This window comes from Ictidomys tridecemlineatus, chromosome 4, assembly GCF_052094955.1.
Source record: "Ictidomys tridecemlineatus isolate mIctTri1 chromosome 4, mIctTri1.hap1, whole genome shotgun sequence".
Lineage (NCBI taxonomy): Eukaryota > Metazoa > Chordata > Mammalia > Rodentia > Sciuridae > Ictidomys > Ictidomys tridecemlineatus.
In genome coordinates this window covers 162464810-162486925 of record NC_135480.1, presented here as the reverse complement: position 1 = coordinate 162486925, position 22116 = coordinate 162464810, and the positions used below count along the sequence as shown (strand labels likewise).

The 22116-nt window shown below is 36.7% G+C and overlaps 1 protein-coding gene across 1 annotated transcript; it reads left to right on the top strand.

The window, feature by feature from the left end:
* The first annotated feature begins 1669 nt into the window (after nucleotides 1-1669).
* On the top strand, nucleotides 1670-2244 carry LOC101969049 (interferon alpha-5-like). The gene is made up of 2 exons (XM_078045147.1): nucleotides 1670-1774; nucleotides 1810-2244. Exons 1-2 carry the CDS (start codon nucleotides 1670-1672, stop codon nucleotides 2242-2244), a joined length of 540 nt encoding a protein of 179 aa, XP_077901273.1.
* Nucleotides 2245-22116: the final 19872 nt, after the last annotated feature.

The following is a 22116-nucleotide window of genomic DNA, read 5'->3' as shown; positions in this document are numbered from 1 at the left end:
CACACAAAAAGAAAAATCAAATATTATTATTTAATTATACTGTTATTCAACACATGAATAATATGTCAAGCACTAAAGGGTAGAAAGTATCAATTACCTGAAAATTATCTAGCTGAGAATGAAGTAAAAAAAATATTCTCCTTGCAGGAAAAACAAAGGAGACTATAAATAAATGTTAAGAAATTTTTTTCAATAATTTATAACACTTAAAGGCTTTTAAATATTTCATTTCATTGCAATTATTTTGTTGCAATACATTTTTTAATATGCACATAAATTTGATACCTTAGAATTGCTGTAAGTCAATTACATTAAAGTCACTGAGTAAATTTAGTTAGGAAATTAAGTTAAATGCCAATGGCTTTTAAGGTTAACTTTTACTTGGAATTGTTTTTTATTAGAGCATTATAATTATACATATAATTGGGTTCATTTTGATACAATCATACATGAAAGGAATTTTATTTAAATCTCCTTTGCCCCCCTCTTCCTCTCCTACCTCCCCCTATTCTCTCTTCTCCACTCTACTAAACTTCTTTTATTCTACATATACATAAAGGTGAAATCCCTTTGCTACCATTACAAATGAATATAACATGATTTTGTTAAATTCATTCCATTTATTACCCTTTTTACCTTCCTTCCTCCCTCCCTCTCATCCTCCCTCTTCTGTTCCACTCATCTTCCCTGTATCTTTACATATTTGATATTTGATCACCTGCCCAAAACCTTCTTTCCTTGCATTTGCTCGAGTTTTCACATGTGAGAGCAAACATTTGACCCTATATTCTCAGTCTGGCTTATATCACTTAGCATAGCTTTCTCCATTTCCACTGATGTACTGGAAAATGCCATTATTTCATTCTTCTTTATAGCTGGGTAAAATTTTATTATGTATATATACTATATTTTCTTAATCCATTCATCTATTGATGAGCATCAGAATTGATTCTATAATTTGGCTATTGTGAATTGTGCTGCTATAACATTGAAGGAGGTGTATCCCTATAGTATGCTGCTTTTATACCTTTTTACCTTGAAATTCTTATTTAGTCACTTTAACTCTGCATTGAATAAAAATATGAAACAATATTATATACAAGGTAGAGATACACATAGGGTATACGAATATATAGATACACATAAGGTATACCTATTATTAAACTTTAATAGAAATTTCAATTGGAAAAAAATTGTTTTATTTTGTTTTTTGTTTTTATGTTTATTTTTATTTATGTTTTCACTAGGGAAATAACCTGGGGCACTTTTTATTTTGGCACAAGATTTTGCTAAGTTGCTTAGATCCTCACTAAGTTGCTCAGGGGGACCTAAAATTATAATCCTCCTACCTCAACATCCCAAATTGCTGTGATTACAGAAGTGTGCCATGATGCCTGGGTCAATTGGGGAAAATTCTATAAAGGGTCTTGAGGCAAGTGAGGGGAAAATTAAAATGAAATATATATGAGAAATCCTGCTCTAAACACATAAAGAGATTACATACAGGAAAAAAACAAAAGTAGAAATTTATGAGGATGACATGAGAAAATCGAAAGTATATTGGTTCCTATTTAAGACATAGGAACAAATCAAGGGCTTCAAAGAACCTAGAGGCACAGGTGCAAGACCACCCATCTCAGGCAGCCCAGCAGCATCTGCAAGATCCCCAATGGCCTTGCCTGTGACTTTCCTGCTGGCCCTAGTGGTGCTCAGCTGCAAATCTATGTGCTCTCTGGGCTGTGACCTGCCTCAGATCCACAACCTGGGTCTTGAAATTCCTGAGGAAAATGAGGAGGGGGGCCTGGACACTCCTGGAAAAAAATGAGGAGAATTTGCACTTTCTCCTGCCTGAACTACAGAAAGGACTTTGCCTTCCCCCAGAAGCTGTTGGAGGGTGAGCAGGTGCAGAAGGCTCAAGCTGTTGCTGTTCTCCACCAGATGACCCAGCAGGTCTTCAACCTCTTCAGCACCCAGGAGGCCTTTGCTGCTTGGAACAAGACCCTCCTGGACACCTTCCTCACTGACCTTTATCAGCAGCTGGATGACCTGAAAGATTGTGGGACCCAGCAGGTGGGGGTGGAAGAGGCTCCCCTGAGGACTGTGAGGAAATACTTCCACAGGATCACTGTCTACCTGAAGGAGAAGAAATACCTGCCTTGTGCCTGGGAGGTGGTCAGAGCAGAAATCATGAAATCCTTCTCTTCATCAGCCGACTTGTATGCAAGACTAAGGAGCATGGAATGAGACCTGGTCCAGCAGGGAAATGCTCCTCACTGATGAACACACCTTACCACACTCCCTCAAGTTCTGCCATTTCAAAGACTCTCATTCCTGCTGGATTTGTGAAATGAATTCCATCAGTTTATCAGATGATTTCAGGAGTATTAGAAAGTATCATACTCCTTACCCATGACCACGATGATGTATCTGTGTATCTATTTAAATATTTTTATATTATTTATAAGATCTGAAATATTTCTGTTCATAGAAGTTGAGGTAAACCTTTACATTGTGATTGATATAAATATGTACATTTTATATAGTGTCAATTTCTTATTTTGCATTGTTCATTAATTTTTTACTATGAAAGATATATTCTATGTATTTATTCATTAAAAGACATGTCAAGCCTGATTTTGCAATTTGATCTACAAAATTTATGGTAGAATTAACTTCCCCCTAATATTACATTTACCGTGCACTTAATCATTCACTTAATGGAAGCCAATACCCTCAGGGTATTGAGGTGAACATGAAAATAGAGTGCCTGCTCTCTGTCTGATTCTTATAGGGAAAGAAACATAAACACAATGATCCTACTTATGCATTATGTTAAATTCTATAATGGAAAAGGGTACACTCATACATTGCTGGAGGGATGCAAATTGGTGCAACCATTATGGAAAGCAGTATGGAGATTCCTCAGAAAACTTGGAATAGAACCACCATTGACCCAGCTATCCCACTCCTCAGTTTATACCTAAAGGACCCAACATCTGCATACTACAGTGACACAGATACATCAATGTTTATAGCAGCCCAATTCACAATAGCCAAACTATGGAACCAACTTAGATGCCCTTCAACAGATGAATGGATGAAGAAAATGTTACTCAGCCTTAAAGAAGAATAATGGCATTTGCAAGTTATTGGATGGAACTGGAGAATATCATTCTGAGCAGAAATAAGCCAATCCCAACAAACCAAAGGCTAAATGTTTTTTCTGACATGCAGATGCTAATTCACAATAAGAGGGTGGGGCTAGAGAGGCATAGAAGTGCTTTGGATTAGACAGAAGAGAGTGAAGGGAGGGGTGGGTAGTCAGGGGTTAGGAAGGATAGTAGAATGAATCAGACATTATTATCCTATGTACGTATATGATTACATGATCAGTACTATTCTACATTGTCTACAGCCAGAAGAATGAGAAGTCATACTCTATTTGTATATGATGTGTCAAAATGCATTCTACTGTCATGTATAACTAATTAGAACAAAAAAAAATAATTTAAAAGAACAATGAAATTCTGTCAGTGGAAGGTAGATGCAGTATGCCAGGAAAGAAATGTGAAAGCAGAGACATCATCTGTAAGTAGACAGATAGACAACCAAATACAAATGTCTATTGAGTTTGCAATTACCAAGAAGTATAATGTATGAAATCTCATTACCAGCAACTGGAAGAAAATTGATGAAAGTGGTTATATGGGGAGAAAGTGTGAAGGGAGAAAAAGAATTAAACTTGATCCTGAGGAGATTCAACTATTAAAAGGTGGGGAAGGGCCAGGATGGAGACTGAAGTGGAAGATCCTGAGATTAGAAAGATAACAAGAGAGAATGGCAGAGGTAAGGTGTATTTAAGAAAATTAATTTGCTTAAAAGAAGAAATAATGGATTTATGGAAGATGTGGATTGAATTCCTCAATACATGGGGGAAAGGAGGGCAGTGGTGATCCTAATGACAGGTGGTTAGGTAGAATCAACCAACAGAAACCACAATAAAGGCCTGGCATGGTAGTCCATGCCTATAATCCCAGTAGCACAGGAGGCTGAAGAAAGAAAGATCACAAATTCAAAGCCAGCTTCAGCAAAAGCAAGGTGCTAAGCAATTCAGTGAAACCCTGTCTCTAAAGAAAATACAAAATAGGGCTGGGGATGAGGGTCAGTGGTCAAGCGCCCCTAAATTCAAATCCCCACTATCCCCCAACACCGCAAAAAAAAAAAAAAACTAACAACAACAACAAAAAAAACCACTGGAGTAAGTCAATGGTTAATAAAGGAAAAGAAGTTAGCAAGAACATACAGAAAAGAATAATTCTGAAATGTTGCCTTCTGAGGCAGAGGAGAAAAGTAGAGTATGATTTGGAAAAGATTAGTAGATTTTTTTTCTGTGCATGGTTTTCACTTTTTAAGAACCTATTGTGTCCAGATTGATTTCATGGATTTTATATATTGGCAGATCATACTAACGGATTTAATGATGTATTAGTTTAAAAATCATCATATGTTTAATTACAATGATCATTTTCTTATTTTGTTTATTACTATGTTGAATATCAGTAAGCTTCTCTGTGGATTGAAACCATTACTATATGGGAAAATTAATGGAACTGGTGAAAGTGAAAAGTGAGTCCCAGAATTAATAAGTGGAAATGATACTGAAATATGTGGGAGCTGAATAAGGGGATAGAAGGTCTCCCATGTGTCATGTCATCTGAGCTGTCAGTCACTTTGACATTTATCTAATATGGATTTACACCTCTTTTCCTTTTGCTTTAATGTTCTCAAATGCAATGATAATTTTCTGGGAATATTGACCAGAGGGGGAAAAATAGTGCATCAAAAATATTACAAATAATGGTTCAGCAGGAAGCTATAGAAAACCTAAATGATCAATATCAATAATAAAATTGAAAGAACAATTAAAACCCTTCGAACAACAACAACTAAATTCCAGGACCAGATGGATTCATAGCTGAGTTCTATCATATCTTTAAAGAAAAACTAACACCAGTCATTTTCAGATTATTCCATGAAGTTGAAAAGAAGGAAATACCTCCAAATTCATTCTAAGAGGCCAGTTTAATCAACTGCCAAAATCAGATGAATACACAAGAAATAAAACTCCAGATCATATCCTTGATGAACACAAATTCAAAACTTCCATAGGAAAATACTTTCAAAACACATCAAGAAAGTAATACACTATGATCAAGTGGGCTTCATCCCATGGATGCAGGGTTGGCCCAACATATGCAAATTAATAAATATAATTCACCACTTAAGTAGAATTAAGAACAAGCACCATATGATCATCTCATTAAACTCAGAAATAGCCTTTGATAAAAATCCAGCACACATTCATGTTAAAAACATTAGAGAATCTAGGATAGAAGGAAATGGTTTCAACATTATAAACACTATATATGATAAACCCAAAGCCAACATCATAGTGAACAGAGAAAAACTGAAAGCATTTCCTCTAAAATCAGAAACTTGAAGACAAGGACCTGTATTCTCATCACATATGTTCAGTGTAATTTTTGAAACTCTAGCCAGAGAAATCAGACAAAGAGAAGGAAATGAATGGGATACAAATAGGAAAAGAAGTCAAACTATTTCTGTTTGTTGATGACATGATAGTATATATAGAAGACCCCCCTCATTAAAAAAAAACCTCCACAAGAAGACTTCTAGCACTGATAAATGGATTTAGCAAAGTAGCAGAATACAAGATCAACACTCATAATCAATACCTTTCCTATGCTTCAACAGTGATTCTGTTCAAAAAGAAATTAAGAAAATCATTCCTTTCACAATAAACTCAAAAACAAACAAACTTGGGTCTTAATCTAACCAAGGAAGTGAAAGATGTCCACAATAATAGTCACAGAACACTGAAGAAAGAAATTGAAGAAGACCTTAGAAGACAGAAAGACCTCCCATGCTCTGGGATAGGCAGAATTTATATTGTCAAAATGGACATACTACTAAAAGCAATATTCAGATTCAAAGCAATCCCCATCAAAATACCAATGACACTTTTCACAGAACTAGAAAAAAAAAGTCCTTAAATTCACTTGGAAGAATAAGAGACTCAGAATAGCCAAAGCAATTTCAAGCAAGAACAATGCTGGATGCATTATAATACCCAATCTCAAATTATACCACAGAGCTATAGTAAAAAAAAACACAACATGTTATTGTCATCAAAACGGATATGAAGACCAGTGGAATTAGTAGAAGACACAGAGACAAACTCACAGACAGTCACCTGATACTTGACAAAGTTGCCAAAAATACTTTGAAGAAAATACAGCCTTTTTAACAAGTGGTACTGGGAAAACTGGATATCCATATGTAGAATAATAAAATTAGATCTGTATCTTTCACCCTGTACAAAAGTCAAATCAAAATGAGTCAAAGACTTTGGAATTAAACCAGAAACTGTGCAATTGCTAGAAGAAAACATAGGATCAATATTTCATCATATAGATACATGCACCAACTTCCTTAATAAGATCCCTAACATAAGCCCAAAACATAAAACCAAGAATCAATAAGTGAGATGCCATCAAATTAAAAAGCTTCTGCACAGTTAAAGAAATGATTGAAAGCATGAAGACAGAGCTTACAGAATGGGGAAAAAAAATCTCTGCAAGCTGCTCCTCTGATAGGGGATCCATATCCAAAAAAATATATAAAAATTCAAAACACTTAACACCAAAAAAGCAAATAACCAAGTCGATAAATGGGCAAAAGAACTAAACAGACACCTCTCAAAATGAGAAAAAACAATGGCCAACAAATATATGAAATTTTGTTCAACATTCCTAGCAAGCAGGGAAATGCAAATCAAAACTACACTAAGATTTTGTCTCACTCCAGTCAAAATGTTGATTAGCGGGGCTGGGGTTATAGCTCAATGGTAGAGCACATGCCTCACACATGTGACGTGCTGGGTTCAATCCTCAGCACCAGAAACAAATAAATAAAATAAAGATATTGTGTCCATCTTTTTTTAAAAAATGGCAATGATCAAGAATACAAACAATAATAAATGCTGGTGAAGATGTTGGGGATAAGGACACATTGTTGGTGGAACTGCCAATTAGTACAACCACTCTAGAAAACAGTAAAGAGATTCCTCAGAAAACTGGGAATGGAACCACCATCGACCCAGCTATCCCACTCCTTGGTATTTATCCAAAAGATCTAAAATGAACATCCTATAGGGACACAGTCACTTCAATATTTATAATAGCACAATTCACAATAGACAATCATGTATCAGCCTAGATGCCCATTAATAGATGAATGGGTCAAGAAAATGTGGTATATATACACAATGGAATTTTACACAGCCATAAAACAATGAAGTAATGGCATTTGCTGGAAAATGGATCGAAATGGAAAAGATCATGCTAAGTCAAATAAGCCAGACTCAGCAAATAAAGGGTTGAATGTTTTCTTTCATATGTCAAAGCTAGGGCAAAAATAAGGGAAAGAAGTTGAGTGGGGGTGGGATTCAGATATCACATAGCTATAGGGAAGATCCGTGGAATGGAAGAAGGAGATTGAGAATTAAGAAAAAGTGACAGGAAAGATAAGGAAATATGGAATGAATTTTTAAAAAACTACATTAGGTACATATACCACAGGGAATTTCACCTTTATGTGTATGTAGAAAGTACCCATCAAAAACAAATAAATAATGGGGTAAAAGGAGAATTGGGGATTGAAATCAAATTCCATGCATGTATGATTTTGTCAAAATGAACCCAGCTACTATGTATAAATATAATGCTCTAATAAAAATAAATTTAAAAAGAGAAAATAATGATTTGGTCTCTTTTGTCTCAATTTCTTTGCTGTTTGCTTCTAAATTTGAGATGAAAGAGAAAGCAATTCAGAAGCAGCAAGATAATCCATTTCTCAGAAAAGATATTAAATAAAAATAATGCAAATTCAAAAGACTCCCCAAACAGTTTATTTTATTTTAAAAAAAAAAAGCTAATTGTATTTAGCATCATTTACTGGGTCTCATGCCCCATGTCTCTTCTGTGAGCTGGAAGAGGATGAACTAAGAAGTTCAAGTGAAATGTCATCACTTGGGCTGTAGATAAGAAGAGACAGTGACTCTAAAGTGGAGAAAGTAAAGACATATCTGGAAAGATTATGGGTTATTTTTTCTACATACAGTTTTTGCCTTTTTTGTAATATGTTTTTTCTGGATAGATTTTATGCAATTGATATCGTGAAAATAATATTAATATGAATAATATAATTAATACATTTATTTTAAATAAGAACATAGCTATGCAAAATAATAATTTAACATTATTTTAATTAATACTACTTTGAACACCAGTGAGTGCTTGATTCTTGTTAACTTGTTAGCCAGAAATAGATAGCTAATTCAATCCTTTCTCAAAATATCTCATTATTAGTGCTCACATAAGGATTCCTAGAAATACTGGCCTTATTAGGTTATTCAACTTACCTCATGTCACACTGGTTTACAAGAGCAGCTTTTATAGTACATTTAATTTTAGGATGTAGTTACATATGTTAAGTATTATTTTGTATTACTCCTGATAATTTTCCTAGTTTTATGAATATTACTAACCAATGTAGATACACACACACACACAAAAAAAAAAAAAAAAACCACTTACATGGACATAAAGATTGACACATTTGCTTTGTAAAATAAAAGTAGGAAATGGAAACTGGATCAGTGATATTACTCAATGCTCAAAAAAAAAAATTGTCCAAACTAGCTGAAAAACACAAGAACCATGTAAATAGAGCAACAGAGAGAGTTGTGTGTATTTCCAAAACAAAAAGAATTTAACAATTACAACAGAAATACAAAACTACAAAATCTGTCATAAATTGGAATGAAGACTTTTACATTGAAAGCCCATTCTGTTTGGATTTTCCTATTTTTCTTCATTGTCTAGGAGAATAGTATTTGTCTTTCTAGAAAATTCTTTGAAGTGTGCCCTATCTTTCAGTCATTGACCACTAAAAGAGGCAGCCGAAGGTCCATAATTATGTCATGAGTTCTACAGAGGCTGAAGAATGGCTCTTTTCACTTTAAAGAAGTGTCATTTACATGCACTCAGGAAATGGTGGCTTTCATTAATACCTGACCGTGGGAATGAACCTCTCCATGGAAGTGCAGAAGACACATGGTGTTTTGTTGATTCTGGCTCCTGGCTCACCCACTCCCTTTCCCCCAGCATCCCAGGACACATTCCCAGTTTCCTTCACATTTTCCTTCCTCTCTCAGGTAGAATTCCCAAGGGCACCCTTGTCATTTTTTTCTCTTCACCTGCCTTCTCATTCACACAGGGCTGCTTTCTGATGTGGTTTCGGCTTAATGGTTTCCCTAAAGAGCAGCACAACACAAGTAGAAAGCAGAAGTTCTATAAACTGTCTCGGTTTTGCACAGACATCTGCTGGAGAGCTCTCCAAGCAATTTCCGTTTCATGTGATGTCATAGTAGCTGTACCCAAAGGAAAGAGAAAGCAGCATCCAGTGCATACAGGCCAAGGGAAACTCTTTTAGGGAAGTACAAGAACCAAGATAGGATTGTAGGTGGAAAGAAGTGAGGGAGGTTTCTGATCTAGGCAGAAATAATTGCTCTGCTTGGAGATTTCTCTTCATTCTCCAGAGACTACTTTTGGATGATAGTAATGGTTACCACATATGTAAAGATTTATATCAGAATCATGAACCCTGCCATCTCTCTCAATAGCTACCTCCAAAACTTGATTTTTTTAAAAAAAGGAATTTTAGGAAGAATTCTGGAGAAGACTAAAGAACAGTCACCCTTCACCTGGATGTCTAACCTTTAGATCCAGTCAGGAAATGGCAACTTGTAAAAATTTCTGGGTACAAAGTTGACCTCCCAAATAGAAGTGAAATATGTATGATACTCCCTTGCTGATTCTAATATCTGTCAACTTTCCTTTTTTCCTCCCTATTCTTCTGGACCACATTCTTTCACTAGGAAATCACAATGATCATCTTCCCCTCTTTGCTCTAGAATTCCCCCACTGGGCTATCATCATTCATTCCTTTTAACATGCCCTAAATATTCATTCAGCTGTTTTCTTCTCTTCCCTTGTTGTCTGTGCCCATGGAGTTTCCCTTGAAAGTATCAACCCACCAACTGAAAGCAAAAGTTGAGTGAAAGTTCTCAGTTTGTCAGAAAGTCTTGTAAAAGTGGCTTATTCCCCTCACCGGCTCTCTCTTCTAATGAGTATTTTTGGAAATGAGGGGATTTCCCTTTTACAATGGTGGGTCAATGTAGCTGTAGCTAAAAGGAAACACAAAGCAAGATCCAGTATACTCTGGGGCTGTCTCAAGATTTCCGGAAGACCAGCGCCAACCTCCTGGCCACCACAGATGCAGCCAGTGACATGTCTAATCCAGAGAGCAGGATTTGCCTGTTTATGCAGAAGTCTGTTTTTTCCTTCCATTGACCTTGTTATTGTTTGTTTTTATCAGAGCTAAAAAGTCTCTTTCCTAATAAGAACTGACCCTAGTACTGGAATGAACTCATTTCCTTGGCATTTTTTTATCATAGGAAAAATACTCCTAGCTTCAGGGAGGGTGGGTCCTCTTTGGACAATGGGCAGGGTTTTTTTTGGGAAAAGACTCAGAATGCCTCCCTTTCCTCCAGACTGCTCATCGGTCCAGACCCTCCTGACCTATTACAACCTTCAGGTTCTGCAAGCTGGAGGTGAGGGAGCCGCCCATCTGGTGTGGAGCTGAAGGAGAACCAGAGAAAATCTGTTGGATGGTACCTTGACTCTTCTTAAGAGTAACTTGCCATCTTACAGATTCCTTCCTACAATCATATCCTATCCTTCTCTGTTACAACCAGCAGAAAGTTCTCAGTCTCACTATGAATAAGGCAGGAGCTTGTATCAATTCCACCTGGACTTGGCCATCAGAGCATAGAGGACAGTAAAGGGCTTATGAGGACACAGCTGCCAGATGACCCTCTGGACTCCATTAGGGTAAGAACAGGAGGGATGCAGGCAATCTCACAGCACTGATGGACAAGTGAATCAGGAAGTGATTCTGAATGACTCAGGAGGAAGGAAGGGGCTTCACTTCAGCTGGAATCTCTCTGAGACTGGAGATTTCCATTACTTCCCTCCTGTTGATGGGTTAAAGGGTCCTGATTATATGTGAAATGATTTTGGTCCCTTGCTTTTCTTTCCTTATCCACCATTTGTGAGGGAACTCATTTAGGAGCAGGTCTACCTGGAGATAGATAGATGGATAGATAGACTCATTGATTCATAGGTGTAGATGGACAGAATGCCTTTATTTTATTTGTTTATGGATTATTTTTATAACCCTGGCTAGGTTTGAGTACTAACATCTTTCAAACACTATGACTACTTCCATTCTTGTGTCCTGCTTACTTCCACTTCATGTAATTTTTCACTAGGTTCATATCATATTTTATGATTATATTATATTGAGGAGTGCTATGGTTTAGATCCGCATTATCTCCTTGTCCTGAAATCTCTATAACCATATGTTTTTATATTTCCTGGATTCACTAATTTGTTACATGTTCAGCAGAACTGGAGAACACCACAGAGGCAGCCCTGGAGGGATGTTGCTAGTGGAGTGGACGGAGTGACACTGAGCAACCCTCCCTGCCCTCCTGGCCCTGCAGAGTCATGAGCCAGGCTCTGCTCCACTCAACCCCAACCCCACACAAGTGCATTTATTCCACTTAATGGGGGGATCAGGAGGGCAGTGGAGAGCACCCTGTTGTCCAGGAGTCATGATGCCACACAACCTGGAGACAATCAGGTTTTTTGAGCTTCAGGACTAATAATGTAAATGGGCCACACTGGTCTCTTTCTCTCTGCTGATTCCTGTGTCGCAGGAGTAGATGCCCACTGGTGTTCAGCCAGGTACAGAAGCAGTGAGAAGAAGGAGCCCTGCCCGCACATCTACACCCAGTGAACTGCCAAAGAATCCAGCAGCTCATCTCTGCTCCTGTTTAGAAGTTTTCCTGTTCTAATTCCACTAGAAAGTGACTTCACACGACTCTGTATGTTCTAAACAAGGAAGTACAGCTCTAGTAACAGGAAGAAATTGGATGAGCCAGCTTGACCATATGGAAGGAAAACAGACATGCTTAAAATTTCCACTGGAATAATGGTGGGTTCTCAGGAAATGGGCCAATATCTGTTGCTGCAGGTTAATAGACATGATTTCTGGATTCAGAATCTTTCAGGTTGTGTGTCCTGACATGGAGAGATGACTGAAGTGGAGGATAGGAGCAGAATCCTCCCACAGAGATAAGGACAACATCAGTGTCCCCAGCTTGAGTGACAGGGAGAGCACTGGGAGAGCACTGGCAGGGTGGAGAGTTGGTCCAGTGAGGCTAGAGGGCTTCCAGCACAGGGAGATTATTCATGAGGCCAGTGCAACCCATGGAATCTCTCAATTCTAGTCATGATGCAGTTCATTTAAAAACAATATACAAACAATAATTGAACAGGGTCACAGGCAGGGATTTGAATATATTTAGCAATAGTTGGGCTGAGCCTTTTTAGGAGCTTAAATATTAGTAGTGTACAGAATGGAAGATCACAATCCCTAATGCAAAGACCTTTGTGAGAATTCATTTATTTACTTCACTTAATTCATTGAAAGGAGGGCATAGGTGGATCTATTTCTCTCTCTCTCTCTCTTCTCTTCTCTTCTCTTCTCTTGATTTTTTCATTCCTGCAGGTACATTCCACATTGTTATTTATTATTTGAATTTCTTCCAAAGTATTAAATTTCACAAAGAAAAATATTAAACCTGTGTAAATAACAAATTAGAAACCATTCACCATTAATGTGAGTAACCAAAGAGTTATTATATTGCATCCTGTGAGAACCCATCATGAAGCTAGTGGTGATAGGATCCTTAAGAAATCAAAGACACAGGCCAGGTGCAGTGGGGCACATCTGTAATCCTAGCAGCTTGAGAGGCTGAGGCAGGAAGATCAAGAGTTCAAAGCCAGCCTCAGCAAAAGTGAGATGCTAAGCAACTCAGTGAGACCTTATCTCTGAATAAAAGACAAAATATGGCTGTGGATGTGGCTCAGTGAATTCAATCCCCAATAGCAAAAAGGAAGGAAGAGGGGGGAGAGAGGAAGAGAAGGAGAAGGAGGAGGAGGAGAAGGAGGAGGAGGAGGAGAAGGAGGAGGAGGAGGAGGAGGAGGAGGAGGAGGAGGGGGAGGAGGAGGAGGAGGAGGGGGAGGAGGAGGAGGAGGGGGAGGAGGAGGAGGAGGAGGAGGAGGAGGAGAAATGGAAGGAGAAACAAAATCAAATACCCAGACAAACAAAAATCCCAGGTTGCTTTCTTATAAAGGAAACCCCAGTGGAGCCATGAGTCATCAGGAATCCCCATGTGCTGTGATTCTACATCAAGCAAGTGCATCCCTGACCCACAGACACCCATGGAGGCCATGGCATGGTGCAGTGTTGCCCAAACATGATGGCCTTTGCCACATGTGTACTGAGTGTGTTTTCTGGGGACAGAGGAAAGGCTCCATGTGACTCTGTCTGTGTGGGTCATGGCAATTTGTGCACACAGGCAGCAGACCAGCAACTCAGAAGGGACTGTTTTTGTTTTTGCTTTTTTTATGCCAGACCTGGTAAATGTTTGCAAAACAAAAGGGTATCTTTTAGATCTTATGAAAAATAGACAATACAGAGGCTGTGTTGTGGGAAAATCATCAACCTTAGTCAATCAAAAGCAACCCAACTGATGTGGTTACTTTCAGAGTGAAAGCCAACCCTCCTTGGCTAAAAAGCTCTTTAAAAGCCATCACCCGGCTGGGGATGTGGCTCAAGTGGTATTGCTCTCGCCTGGCATGCATGTGGCCCGGGTTTGATCCTCAGCACCACATACCAACAAAGATGTTGTGTCCGCCTAAAACAATAAATATTAAAATATATTCTCTCTCTCTCTCAAAAAAAAAAAAAAAAAAGCCATCACCACCTCTCTATAGGACACAGAATGCTCCTGCAAATTTTTGGCTGTGATGACTCAACCATTGGGTGGAAAGCTAAACAGAACAAAAGATTCTTCATTGGGTTTATCAGTAGACAGCAGGAAATCCAGCCTGGTCTGGAGGAGGAAACTGAGTTGTTGTCCCTGGAGTGAGCACAGCAGGCTAGCATGAGGAGGGTTTATAGTGGAATCATGAGGAGTCAAAGGAGATGAGTCAGAGCCCACATTGCTGGACTATGGGAAAAATGGAAATTCCTGCATACTTTTTGTTCCTTCTTAAACTCACAAAAATCGAATAAAAACAAACCTTAAAATTCCAAAATAAATAGGATTCAAGATGACTACAGCTAATGGTTAATAAAGTGCTTTGAATATATATGTGTGTGTATGTGTATATATATATAATTTTTTTTGGTACCAGGGATTGAACTCAGGGGCACTCAACCACTGAGCCACATCCCCAGCCCTATTTTGCATTTTATTTGGAGATAGGATCTCACTGAGTTGCTTAGCACCTCATGGTTACTGAGGCTAGCTTTGAACTCGAGATTCTCCTGTCTCAGCCTCCCGAACCACTGGGATTACAGGTGTGCACCACAGAGCCTGGCTTGAATATATTTTTAAGAAATTATTCACTGACACCTTTTCACTTGGCAGAAAAATCTATTGCCCTATAACTATTTGAAAGATAGTTTGTCTGCTTTTCCTTAGAACAATAGGTACAATAAAAACAGTACAAAGGTTTTAAAAATGTAGGTCACTTATCATGAGTGGAGCTTGCAGGACTGGAGGTCCATCTGGGTGAGTCAGTGAGAGAGCAGAGGATAACTGAAGGCCAAGGACATTGCTATGGAGACTTTTTAGACACTGTCCTCTTAGGCTACACCAAATTTATTTTTTTAATTATTACTTCAGTAATATATTAATCTTAGCTTACTCTAACATTTTTGCTTTATAATTTTTAATTTTTTAACTTTTTGAGTCTTTTCCAACACCATTTAGCTTAAAACACAAACACAGTGTACAGCTGGGCAAAAACATTTTCCCTATGTATATCCTTATTCTATAAGCAACTTCTAGTTTTAAATTATTTATTTATCTTTTTATCTTTGAATTTTTTATTAACAACTGAGACACAAACATATATATTAGCCTTTGCCTACACAGATCAGAATCATCAATAGCACTGTTTTCCATTCCCACATCTTAGCACACTGGAAAGCTTTTAGGAGTAATGTACAGGAAGCCATTGCATCCTCTGTTAAGAATGTCCTCTTTTGGAATTCCTCCTGAAGGACCCACCTGAGGTTCTTCTTGAAGAGTTATCACTCTAAAAATAGGTCCATATTGGTTTTCTCGTTTGCTTTCTTAGTTTGCCATAAATAAACTTCTAAGCTTATAATGTTTCATAAATATTCCCCTCATTAATGAAAATCTTTCAGTGTTGGAGTTCATGATGCTTTAAACGTGTTAAAGTTGACACATAAAAGTTGTACACATTTTGGGGTACAATGTGATGTTTCAGTGCATGTCTATATTTTGTAATGTTCAAGTCAGTACAAACACATCTATACCCTCATTCATCTTTTCTTTGTGGTAAAACATTTGAAATCCTTTCTTCTACCTTTTTTTGAGATATGTACTACCTTATGATCACTGATATCAAGTCTTTTAAGAAATTTGAGGTCAGTGAAAGCTTCTGCTAAAACCTCACAGAATTTTTCTAGGGGTTCTTTTTTTTTCTTCTCCTGAAGTTTCCTTTTCTCTTGAAATTGAACATTTTTTTCATAATTTTGTTGATTGATTATATATCTTCTTCTGAAACTTGTCTTTTTCATCTATACTTTCACGAGATATAAGAATTTCTTACTTAAATGAGTCTATGGAAACAACATCATATTATGTGGTTGATTGTTAACCAAAACGTCCTTGTATGGCACATGATTGTGTTCTTTACTGAACTGAACTTGCCAGAAGTTTTTTCAGCTAATGAATCTGTATGTCAATATCATCCCAAGATTTGGGAAGATGTCTCATAATTTTTACTTGATAAGCTTTCTGGTCCTATCTGTTGTCATTTCTCATATTCCCATAAGTCATAAATTTATATGTTTGATGGTGTGTGTACCATTTTGCTTTTGTCCTTCATTTTAATTCTTTTCTTTTTGTTTCTCTAATTGACTGATTTATTTTTTCTTTTTTAATGTGTTCTAATTGGTTATACACAATAGCAGAACACATTTCTTTTGAGTCATTGTATAAAAATGGGCACCATTTTTCATTTCTCTGGTTGTACACCCTGTAGAGTCACACCATATGTGCAATTAAACATGTACCTAGGGTAAAGATGTCCTTCTCATTCCACCATCTTTCCTACCCCTATGCTGCCTCCTCTTCCCTCCCTTCCCTTTGCCCAATTGAAGTTTCTTCTTTCTTTTGACCCTACTCTCCCATTATGGTTCAGCATTCACTTATCAGAGAGAACTTTTGGCCTTTGATTTGGGAGGATTGGCTTACTTTGCTTAGCATGATATTCTCCAACTCCATCCATTTTCCTGCAAATGCCATAATTTTATTCTCTTTTAATGTTAAGTAATATTCCATTGTGTATAGGTACCATGGGTTTTTTTTTAATACATTCATCTGTTGAAGGGTATCTAGGTTGGTTCCACAGTTTAGCTATTGTGAATTGAGCTGCTATGAACATTGATGTGGCTATGTCCTATAGTATGCTGATTTTAAGTCCTTTGGGTATAGACAGAGGAGTGTGATAGCTGGGTTAAAGGGTGGTTCCATTACAAGTTTTCTAAAGAATCTCCATACTGCTTTCCATAGTGGGTGTACCAATTTGCAGTGCCACCAGTAATGTATGAGTGTAGCTTTTTCTCCACATTCTTACCAACACTTATTATTGCAAGTATTCTTAATAATTGCCATTCTGACTGGGGTGAGATGAAATCTTAGAGTAGTTTTGATTTGCATTTCTCTCATTACTAGAGAAATTGAACATTTTTTTATATTTTTGTTGATTGATTATATATCTTCTTCTGAGAATTATCTGTTCCTGAGCCCATTTAACCCTTAACCCATTGATTGGCCCTTAACCCATTAGACTTAAGCCCTTAACCCATTGATTGGGTTATTTATTTTTTTGATGTTAAGTTTTTGAGTTCTGATGTGCATGTAGTAAAGATGTTCTCCCACTCTGTGGGCACTCTCTTCACATTATTGATTATTTCCTTTGCTGAAAAAAAAAAGCTTTTTAGTTTGAATCCATCCCATTTATTAATTCCTGATTAATTTCTTGTGCTTTAGGAGTCTGGTTAAGGAAGTCAGGACCTAATCCAACATGATGAAGATTTGTTCTTATTTTTTCTTTTATTAGGTGCAGAGCCTCTGGTCTAATTCCTAGGTCCTTGATCCACTTTGAGTTGAGCTTTATGCATGGAGAGAAATAGTGGTTTAATTTCATTTTGCTGCATATGGACTTTCAGTTTTTCCAGCATCCTTTGTTGAAGATGCTAGCTTTTTGCCAAACTATGTTTTCGGTGCCTTTGTTTAGTATTAGATAACTGTATTCATGTGAGTTTGTCTCTGTGTCTTCTATACTGTACTGTTGGTCTACAAGTCTATTTTGGTACTGATTTCATGCCATTTTTGTTACTATAGCTTTGTGGTATAGTTTAATGTCTGATATTGTGATGCCTCCAGCTTCACTCTTCTTGCTCAAGATTGCTTTGTCTGTTCTGGGTCTCTTATTTTTCCAAATGTATTTCATGATTCCTTTTTCTATTTCTATGAGGAATGTTGTTGGGATTTTAATTGGAATTGCATTAAATCTGTATAATGCTTTTGGCAGTATGGCCATTTTGACAATAATAATTCTTTCTGCCCAAGAACATAGGAAGCATTACCATCTTATAAGGTCTTCTTCAAAGTCTTTTCTCAGTGTTCTGTGGTTTTCATTGCATTAATCTTTTACCTCTTTTGTTAGATTGATTCCCAAGTTTTGGGTTTTTTGAGGCTATTGTGAATGGGGTAGTTTTTCTAATTTCTCTTTCTGAGGAATCATCATTTACGTATAGAAAAGCTATTGATTTTTATATGCTGCTACTTTACTGAATTTATTTATTAATTCTAGAAGTTTTCTAGTGGAGTTTTTTGGATCCTCTAAGTATAGAATCATGTTGTCAGCAAATAGTGATAGGTTGAGTTCTTCTTTTCCTATTTGTATCCCTTTAATTTCTTTCATTTGTCCAATTGCTGTGGCTAGAGTTTCAAGGCTAAGGTGAATAAGAGTGGTGAGAGAAGGCATCCCTGTCTTGTTCCAGTTCTTAGAGGGAATGCCTCCAATGTTTCTCCATTTAGAATGATGTTGGCCTAGATGGCGTTTACAATGTTAAGGTATGTTCCTACTATCCCTAGTTTTTCTAGTGTTCTGAACGTGAAAGGGTGTTGTATTTTAACAAAGGCTTTTTCTGCATCTATTGAGATGATCATGATTTTTATCTTTAAGTCTATTGATGTGATGAATTACATTTATTAATTTGATCCATATGTTGAACCAACCTGGCATCCCTGGGATGAGCCCCACTTGACCATGGTGCACTGTCTTTTTAATATGGCTTTGTATGTGATTTGCCAGAATATTAGTGAGAATTTTTTGCATCTGTGTTAGTCAGATATATTGGTCTAAAATTTGGTTGCCTTGATGTGTCTTTGTCAGGATTAGGTATCAAGGTGACACTGCTTCATAGAATGAGTTTGGAAGGGCTCCCTCATTTTCTATTTCATGGAATAGTTTGAGGAGTATTGGTATTAATTCTTCTTTGTAGGTCTTGTAGAACTCCATTTAGAATTTGTCTGGTCCCAGGCTTTTCTTGGTTGGCTTTTTGATGGTGTCTTCTATTTCATTGCTCAAAATAGATCTGTTTAAATTGTGTATGTCCTCCTGATTCAGTTTGGGAAGCTCATATTTTTCTAGAAATTTATTGAGTGTCCTCAATATTTTCTATTTTATTGGAGTACAAATTTTTGAAATAGTTTCTAATTATCTTCTGTATTTCAGTGATATCTGTCATGATACTTCCTTTTTCATTGTGAATTTTAGTAATCTGAGTTTTGTCTCTCCTTCTTTTTAGTTAGGGTGACTAAAGGTTTATCAATTTTATTTATTTTTCCAAAGAACCAATTTTTTGTTTTGTCAGGTTTTTAAAAATTTTTTTAGTTGTTTCAATTTCATTGATTTCAGCCCTGATTTTAATTATTTCCTGTCTTCTGCTACAGTTGATACTATTTTTTTCTTCTTTTTCTAGGGCTTTGAGATGTAATATCAGGTCATTTACTTGTTGACTTTTTCTTCTTTTAATGAATGAGCTCAATGTAATGAACTTTCCTCGTGGCACTGCCTTTATAGTGTCCCATAAATTTTGATAGTTGTATCATTGTTCTTATTTACCTCTAAGAATTTTTGTATCTCTTCCCTGATATCTTCTATGTATCATTCAATAGTGTATTATTTAGTCTCCAAGTGTTGCAATAGCTTCTATTTTTTATTTTATCATTGATTTCTAATTTCATTTCATTATGGTCTGATAGAATGCAGGGTATTATCCCTATGTTTTTGTTTTTCCGAAGAGTTGCTTTGTGCATAATATATGGTCTATTTTAGAGAGGGATCCATATGCTGCTGAGAAAAAGTGTATTCTCTCGTGATTGATGAAATATTCTATATACATCTTTTAAGTCTAAATTATTGATGGTATTATTGAGTTCTATAATTTCTTTGTTTAGTTTTTGTTTGGAAGATCTATCCAGTGGTGGGAGAGTTGTATTAAAGTTACCCAGTACTATTGTGTGTGGTCTATTTGATTCTTGAAATTAAGAAGGATTTGTTTGATGAACATAGATGCTCCATTGTTTAGGGCATAAATATTTCTAATTGTTATGCCTTGTTGATGTATGAATCCCTTAAGCAGTATAAAATGTTCTCCTTTATCCCTTCTCATTAGCTTTGGTTTGAAATCAACTTTATCTGACATGAGAATGGAAATCCCTGCTTGTTTACACAGTCCATCTGAGTGGTATGTTTTTTCCCATCCTTTCAACTTCAGTCTGTGGATGTGTTTTCCAGTAAGATGAGTCTCTTTATGGCAACATATTTTGGGGTCTTTTTTTTAATCCAATTTACCAGGCCATGTCTTTTAATTGATGAATTTAAGCAATTAACATTCAGGGTTATTATTGAAATATGGTTTATATTCTCAGTCCTTTTGGTCTGTTTTGGTTTTTTATTTGACTTGGTTTCTCCTTTGATTGGTTTTTCATTTAGTTTAGTTCCTCCCTTTGCTGATTTTCATTATTGTTTTTTATTTCCTATTCTTAGAGCATTTTGCTGAGAATATTCTATAGTGCAGGCTTTCTTATTGTAAATTCTTTTAACTTTTGTTTATCATGGAAGGTTTTTATTTTGTCATCAAATCTGAAGCTTAATTTTGAAGGATATAAGATTCTTAGTTGGCATCCATTTTCTTTCAGTTTGATACATGTTGTTCCAGGATCTCCTGCCTTTGAGGGTCTGGGATGAGAAATCTGCTGATATCAGAATTGGTTTCGCCCTATAATCTGAAATTTTTCTCTTGTGGCTTTTAAAATCCTATCCTTATTCTGTATGATAAGCATTTTCATTATAATGTGTCTGTGTAGATCAGTTGTAATTTTGTACATTTGTCATCCTGTAAGACTCTTGTATTTGATTTTCCAATTCATTCTTGATGTTTGGGAAATTTTCTGATACTATTTCATTGAAAATATTGTGCAGTCCTTTGGTTTGTAGCTAACTCTGTGTCTTCCTCTATCCCAATAAATCTCATATTTGGTCTTTTGATGTTATTCCATAATTCTTGGATGTTCTGTTCATGGTTTCTTTCCATTTTCACTGTGTAGTCAACTTTATTTTCAAGACTGTATATTTTGTCTTCTTTGTCTGAAGTGCTGTCTTCTAAGTAATCTAGTCTATTATTTGATTTATTGTTTCCTTCATTTCAAGGATTTCTATTTGGATTTTTTTTAGAATCTCTATCTCTTTTTTGAAGTAATCTTTGTTACCTGTGTTTGCTCTCTTATCTCTTTGTTGGAGTGATCAATTGATGCCTGAATTTTCTCTCTTATGTGCTTGTTTTATTTGCAGATCATTTTAATTATGTACATTCTGAACTCCTTGTCTGTCATTTCATCTACTGTGCTGTCAGTGGATTCTATTATTTTATCATCTTGGTTTGTTTTGGGCACTTTTTCCCCTTGTCTTTGCATGATTTTCATGTGTCGTCCTTTCTAACAGTGCAGATCCGAGGTATTACAGTTTCTATCCAATAATCCTAGTGTGTCTCTGCAGGTTACTGATGTCTCACCTTTTAGAGGAAGATCAATATTAACAGCACCCAAAGAAAATGATATATAGACTTAAGCCCATTAGTTCCTATTTAGATGATTACATATTTATCACAATAAATAGGAATAATGTGCTCAGTTATTGCCTGCAATATAAATAGTAGGTTTGCAAAAGGGTCTACAGATTCTAATGATGGACAAAGCAAGAAATTGGAGTGTATAGGATATGAGGTTCATGAGGTAGGAGGTAATAATATAGAGATACTAGATCCTAGGAAAAGTGAAAGATGAATCAAAGGATGTTAGCTGTTAACAAGAGAAAAGAGAGAAAGAGGTGGCCCAGTGCAAGGCTCTCTCCTGCCTCTGCAACAAATGGTGGCTATAAGCACACCCAGCAGTGATACCTCTGGTGTACCCAAACCTGCAGGGACCTTGGTGATGGTCTTCTGGGTCCTGGCTGTTTTCCCTGGATGGAAGCAGCCACAAGTACATAAGACAAGTACATCAGATAGGGAGTTGGTGGCCGAGTAGCTTGGTGAAGGGCTTCCAGCCACCATCCAGTGTCCCATAACAGAAGCTGCCACAACTAAAGATGGTGGTGGCAGCAGCGGGGTTAACCTGTGATGGTATTGGAGGTGTCCCAGGTTGGCAGCGACCACTTTTAAAGATGGGAC